Source organism: Zea mays, chromosome 7 (assembly GCF_902167145.1).
Source record: "Zea mays cultivar B73 chromosome 7, Zm-B73-REFERENCE-NAM-5.0, whole genome shotgun sequence".
Lineage (NCBI taxonomy): Eukaryota > Viridiplantae > Streptophyta > Magnoliopsida > Poales > Poaceae > Zea > Zea mays.
Window position 1 is genome coordinate 11053796 of NC_050102.1, and position 6679 is coordinate 11060474.

A 6679-nucleotide genomic window follows, 5' to 3' on the forward strand; every position below is an offset into this window, starting at 1 on the left:
AAAGGTCTGAGTTAATGTTGTAAGCTTTTATAAGGGGCATATTTGTAATTCCTCACAGGCTGCGTCCTGTGCCTATAAATAGTGAACAGTATTCCGTTACTGTTCAGGCATTCCGGTATTGGCAATCGCATCATTCGGGAACTAACCTTTGCCAAGGCAGAGGTATAACTGTATTTAATGATTAAACATACTGAGTAAATATAATGTGGTTCGTTTATGATTCGTTTACTTTGATACTCTATATTTTATGTTATTTTATACAATCTATTAAAATACAATTACGAAGATTTAGTCTTCGTAATCGTATTGTCATCAACCTTCGTCCAAGGTCCATTAATCCCCGAAGGAATAATGTCTCGTTGGACGAAGGACATTAACATTTAAACACTTTATGTTGCCTTGTTCTTGATTCATAGCATTTGAGAACAAGTCCCCAACACCTTGTGTCACTGTTTGGAGAAGCACTTTTGAGATCTTTAGAATCGGCCATATAAGCCTGATTTTGTAGATCTGCAACTTCTTCCCCAGCGGAGTCGCCAAAAGTATGTTGGTGCCTTTTTGGTCACCAAACACTATAATGAACCGCTTAGCGGTGCTTGGCACCTTGGGTTCGGCTCCGCAAGGTGAACAGTAGTGGCGGCCTGCGACAGGTCGCCGGATCGCCTGGTAGTGCCCTCTGCGACGGCGCGGACGGTCCGCGGCCTTGGGCCGGACGGTCCGCGACCTGGGCGCAGGAGCGGTGTCTTCCCTGCGTCACACCGGACGGTCCGCAGCTCTGGGCCGGACGGTCCGCGACCTGGTGACAGGGTCGTCTTCCTCCTCCTTGCTGGAATCTAGATCTCGTCCCCTGGGGGAAAAGATCTTAAGGTGCTCCGGGTCGACAGGTCACCCGGGGCGTCCCCAGACGACGTGGAGTCGCCTAGGAATTAAGAGATCAAATCGAGGAAGAGGTCTTGGATGGACAACTAGATCTTGCCCCCCGGGAGGGGTGAGATCCTAGGGTCGTGTTGGGATCGGCAGGCCACCCAAGACGGATCTAGACGACGTAGAGTCGACTAGGGGTGGAGGTGGATATGCGGAAGGCTACAACTAGAACTATGCTACATCTACTCCTAGGGCAGGAAAAGTAAGTAAGGTAATTGGTTCGATTGGAATGTGTTCGGGGGGTTCTCAATCGGCCGTACCCCTTTATATTTATAGGGGAGGAGGTCTGGACCTTTTCCTAAGAGATAGCCAACAAACTCCCACGTGATTAGATGGATAACCACGCACGAGATAAGGATAAACATCTGAGTTAATCTAATCTCGGGACACGCGGACCGTCCGGGCCCATGAGCCAGACCGTCCGCTCATTTTGGTGTCCAACACCTTGCATGTGTTGGATGGAAGGTAGGAGGAATAACGTAGGCGCGAACTATAAAGACACGTCTCAATCATTTGTTTGAATAAGAAAAGGGAAAAGTTAAAAGAAAAGAACCAATAATGCATTGTACCGTAGATTTTTTTATTGCAATTTTCACCATAAGGCTGAATCGACTGTTTTTTTACCTCCAAAGCGGACATACTATACCCCAAGTTTTCTTTCACGTTAGAAAAAATACACCATGCTTGAAGTAGAAGTATATTCACGTTACCATGCACCACGACTCGTCAACGTAAGGGAACAATGAGCTCATCATCCTGTTCATTTTGGATTAAAGTCGGCTGTTTAGACTGGTGCAACTAAAATATATAGAGACAAAAATATTTTAAAAATAGTAAAAGCCGGTACAGATTAAAGCCATTTGCGAATGCAGCGGGAAAGTGACCATATCCTCCTCCAGCCTCTTCAACCTCCTCCACCTCATCTCCCCTTCTCTACAAGGGAACATGAATGCATGTAACTTATTGTTAAGCTGGTTGCCGTTCTCTTGTCCCATATTTTTTTTATAAGAGATTCCTTATTTCTATTATTAGAAATACAGCAGAAACTAAGATAACAGAGTAGGATTGCAACCCAGGAATCAGAGAAACATGCAGATGAACATGATCACCGCAAAACGAGACCTACTGGACTAACAACAGTTTTCCAGCTAGGCATGCAGGCCTGATTCAGGACCCAGGAACAAACAAGAACCAAGATCAGCAATGACCTAAAATCACAAATCACAAACGAGCTAACACACTAGTTTTGACAAAATGCAAATCCACTTGAGATACAGGACAGAGGGACACCCAGGCAAGACATGTTTTCCTTATTCATGCTGACGATCCCTTTCCTCGTCATCATCTTCATCGCGGTCTTCATCTCCATTTCCCAGCTTAGCACAAGCAGCTTTCATCAACAACTTTGCGCCCTCCTGCACGAGATCTTGAAGCTCCTTTTTACTAAGACCTGCCCAATGCGTCATAAGAGCGCGAGCGTGACACAAATTTCATCAGGAGATTTAATTAAAACATTTTCAAAACACATTTTGTTTCTGGCTTTCCAGATGGCCTAGCATATAGCAGAGACACCTATAATGTGAATGATGTCTAACCCTGGTAAATGTTTTTTTAACCAAAGCCAACATTGATCAATATCACCAAGGATGTCCTTCTTGTTAATGATCTTCGCAACCATTCCCCAAATAACTTTGGCAATAGAACACCTAAAGAAGAGTGGTCAATGGTTTCAATCTGATTACAAAAGTAACAGTTATAATCACCCACCCACTTTTCTTACACATATTGTCCTTGGTAAAAAAACTATTTTCAAGGGACCACATGAAAATTTTAATCTTAGGAGGAATTTTCCCCTTCCATGTATGTTTCATATATGGGCCATAGACCCATAGTTACAAGGATCCGCATGAGCATACATAGATTCCACAGAAAATTTCTTATGTGTTCCCCATTTCCAGATTATCTGATCAGATGTATCAAAATCCAACTTGAATTTTCTTGCTTTATCACAAACCTCATTCCACTTCTCAGCTATTCATGTAACCATCTTATGAAACAAAGCTGCCAGTCTTTCTTTTGAGCTTCCAAAACTAAGATATTTTTATCTTCACAGGTCTCATAAAGGAGAATCCTGATTCCACATCGGACCTTGTGTTGCATCAGGTTCAAGCAGAATGGAATTTACATTTATCTTGATACGCCCAACGGAGCAGAGTACACAACAGAACGGACGAACCGACCACCTTCTAAGAAGCAAGCTACAACTGAACAGAAGGAAGCGACACTATACTGTACTGCTGCAACCTGAGGAAGAAACAGTCCAAAACATCACCTGAAGCTAGACAAAATAAAACGCCAATTATCACCACCTGGACAGCGAGCTGGGAAGTCGCTCAACACCGCCCACAGGTTCAGTCAAAGAAGTCCTAAAGGGCTATCAGAAATAAGATTAGGTCCAAACTCTTAAGGATCAGCTGCCTGTGGGGGCTGGCCGTTAGCCATGGCCAGCCTGTGGCTGGCTAACAGATCCCCGACGTGCACCGCGATCTCGGCAGAGCATCGGAGTTGCCGAGTTGATCGGCTCCAAGTCGTTAGGGATGGCTCTTGCTGCGTCCAAGACCTTACGGACATATGCTGCATGCTCTTTCCTAGTACACTTCAACTCCTCGTTAAGATGGTCGACTTGGTTTTCTAGATCTAGAAAAAATGAAAGGTGGTTAAGATTTAACTCGTGACAGAGATATGAAGGGTTTAAAGAGCTGGAACTTTTACATGTCTTCTCTGACTCAAGCAGGTTAGAATAATATGTGAGCGTAGCGAGTTCCTCGCTTTTCTCCAAAATATCTGACATCAGAGCCTGGTTGTATGCTCTTCCATGTTCCAATTCCCTGAAATCAAGATCGAGTAATAGGTAAATTATTGTTCCCGGGGGGGGGGGGGGGGGGGGGGGGGGGCTAGCTGATAGTTTTTAGAGAACGAACTCCTGAAGTTTGAAAATCTCCTCTTTTAAAGCTTCATTCCGGCTTGCAGCAGTACGTGCGATTTCAGATTCTCTTTGGAGTCTCTCGTCAAGAACTCTTGTTCTCTCAATAGCAGCTTCTCGTTCATGTTCCAGTTCTCTTTGGAGCTTCTTTTCAAGAAGTCTTGTCCTCTCAGCAGCAACTGTCCTTTCGTTTTCCAACTCTTGCTGGAGCCTCTCTTCAAGGATTCTTGTCCTCTCAAGTGCAGCTGCTCTTTCATTTTCCAGTTGCCTAAGATGTGGTCAAGTAACAAGCATAGACAATCACACATATAGTTCGGAAGGGGGGAATTTGTTGAAGAAAATCTTAAGGAAGCCCACTCTATTAGTTTTATGTTCCCTGCCTTCAGTTTGCTGATGTGGGCATCATACATTTCCATGATTCTTGCATTGCTCTGGCATTCATGTTAGAAAATAAGAAAGCCATAATTACTGCTTCAATTACAACTTGTAAGAAATGTGTGTACCTCATTGATCAATGTGAGAATATCTCCTCTCATGTTTTCATCATCCTGGTCAGTCGGCCTTGCATGGGATGAGTTCCCAACCATAAACGAAATATTGGTCATTTGTGCAGTTGGTCCTTGTCGCTGGTACTCAATATCAGAGGTCGCCGGAGGCCTGAAACTATCTGGGTCCTGCTTGGAGTCTAACTGATTGTGGGCAGCCGTCTCCTCTAGAATAGGTGGTGCTTGCCATACAATCAAGGCTCCAGTATCCTCAGTAAGACCACATGCTGAGTCAAAGTCTCGACCCCTAATTCGTGACAAAGCATCTCTTCCGACAGGAGTAAGATCCTGAAAAGAGAAGTCACAGTTTTTCAAGGACTACAAAAGAAAAGAAAAACTACCCTACCTAGGACAATTATGGACAAAAGGTAAAAGATAGTAAACTAATTCCAAATCTCTCAAACCCTCATCAGCTTCATCGATCACCTCAGCCACTACCTTTTGTGCCTTACTTTCTGAAGCAGCAGGTATCAGTGCAGTGCTTTCTTCTGCAGTGGTACCCACCACTGAAGGAAGGGTTGATTCAGAGGACACCCTTTCCTTCCTCTTCTTCATGGTGACAACCTTGCGCCTCTTAGCAGGAAATATCAGTGGCCTGATGTGTTCCAGGCTATGATCAGGTCTATCAAATATTAAGAGCAACATGTAAGGTTGTGCTCTTACCATGAAAAGTTGAAAGGAATTTCAAGCTGAGTGCTATATGTTAATCATCTAGTTGGAAAAATAGTTCAAGTGGACAAGTAGATCGTTGGCTATTGCCACGGGCTCATGAAAACAAAATATTGTCATCAGTATATCATGATTAGTTATCTATTTTACACACAGCACTTCAGATAAAGTTAATAGGTAGAGAAAATGTAATTAAGCCAAGTTAGTTTGACTGCTACAGAAACCCATTAAACGCTAAGTAGCTACCACCACCTATCAACCAGCTAGTTAAGCACAACTACGCAGAATGGGGAGAGAAGCAGACAAGACCTGAGCTTCTCCAACGGATTTCCCATAAAAATGCCACACTTCGGGCAACACTTTATGTTGTCTTTCGCAACCTTGTCATATATGCATTTCCTGCAAACTGATCAAACCACGTCGTCATAACTCACCTATGGCTGAAGCAATGTAAGTTCAGGATGTTTACGAATTGCTAGCAACAGTGCGATTTTTTTTAACGGCGCTAGGCACTGCCATTGAGCAGCTTTATCCAGGTCCAGGCGACAAAATATGTGCGCATGGAGAACAACAATGCGATTTTGTTTCTTTCTTTCTTTCTTGAAAGCACTAAGCGGTGCCATTGAGAAGCGACAAAACATGCGCGCAAGGAGAGTAATCGCACTCAGTGGTTCAACAGCCAATGCAACACCGATTGCAATATCAAAATCGAACGGAACCCAATCGGAACAGGCAAACTGCAACAGGGAAAGGGATGCCATTCCCATCCCCGGCGGCCAGGACGCCCACATCGACAGACTGGGGGAAGCGCCTCTCAAAAAGGAGTCGCATTGGAGCTTACAGGCGTGTAGGCACTCGGTGAAGGCGGTGGCGTCACGGAGGAGTCCGCCGCAGATGCCGCAGCTGACGCACGGCGCGACGACCGAGCCGCGCACAAGCGACTCCGGACCCGTGCCGCCGCGGCCCCCCTCCCGCGCGGCGGCGGCGCGAGGTGGCTGATCAGACTGCAGGATAGCAGTGCTCTTGGGGCGCGGGCCTGCGGTCGACGACGCCGAGGCTTGCTGAGCTCCATGTAGCATCGCGGATGGGTGGATTCATGCCCGATTGCCCGGAGGGTACAGAGGGGGTTTGCTGGCCTAGGAGGCTAGACGCCCCTTCGAAGCGCCGGTTCAATATATCTGTATATGTATATTTAAAGTTAAATATTTAAAATTTCAATATCCATTTAAATCTTATTCGATACATCTTGATAATATCTATATTCGATCTAAATTTAAAGAGAAAATATTAAAACAAATATGATATGAGTAATATATGTCTGTATCTGATCTGATTCTCCAATAGAGTCTACATCAGACTATGCAAAGTGAGTGTCTTCTTCAATTACATATCTTAGTAGTCTCTCTCTCTTCCCCATGTTTCGATGACCGCCCATGACATCTTGATCTCCTCTCATATATGCTTGGATCTGATCCCACCTAGCCTGTTGAATCTTTTATGGGCTTGGCCCATTTATTAAATAAACTCTATGGTGTGTAATAGTGGAGAATACCAATAG

The 6679-nt window shown here is 44.7% G+C and overlaps 1 protein-coding gene across 2 annotated transcripts; it reads right to left on the bottom strand.

The window, feature by feature from the left end:
* Positions 1-1991: 1991 nt before the first annotated feature.
* LOC100193116 (uncharacterized) lies at positions 1992-6266 on the bottom strand. 2 transcript variants are annotated; one of them, NM_001358638.1, is made up of 8 exons: positions 5963-6266; positions 5431-5527; positions 4891-5074; positions 4411-4740; positions 4265-4338; positions 3906-4175; positions 3697-3812; positions 2749-3621 (listed from the first exon to the last, which is right to left on the bottom strand). In NM_001358638.1, exons 1-8 carry the CDS (start codon positions 6198-6200, stop codon positions 3419-3421), a joined length of 1512 nt encoding a protein of 503 aa, NP_001345567.1. In that variant the 5' UTR covers positions 6201-6266; the 3' UTR covers positions 2749-3418. The 2 variants fall into 2 exon arrangements, with proteins under 2 accessions (NP_001131749.1, NP_001345567.1); NM_001138277.1 differs by lacking the exons at positions 2749-3621; positions 3697-3812; positions 3906-4175; positions 4265-4338 and adding an exon at positions 1992-2374 and having other exon boundaries at positions 5963-6220.
* Positions 6267-6679: the final 413 nt, after the last annotated feature.

What these genes read in the sequence shown, in the direction of transcription:
- LOC100193116 (NM_001358638.1), bottom strand. Translation starts at nt 6,200, where the DNA reads ATGCTACATGGAGCTCAGCAAGCCTCGGCGTCGTCGACCGCAGGCCCG. An exon ending in CAGAAAGTAAGGCACAAAAG is followed by an intron (nt 4,741 to 4,890) that starts GTAGTGGCTGAG and finishes TTCTCTTTTCAG; the next exon opens with GATCTTACTCCTGTCGGAAG. An exon ending in GCTTGAGTCAGAGAAGACAT is followed by an intron (nt 3,622 to 3,696) that starts GTAAAAGTTCCA and finishes CATTTTTTCTAG; the next exon opens with ATCTAGAAAACCAAGTCGAC.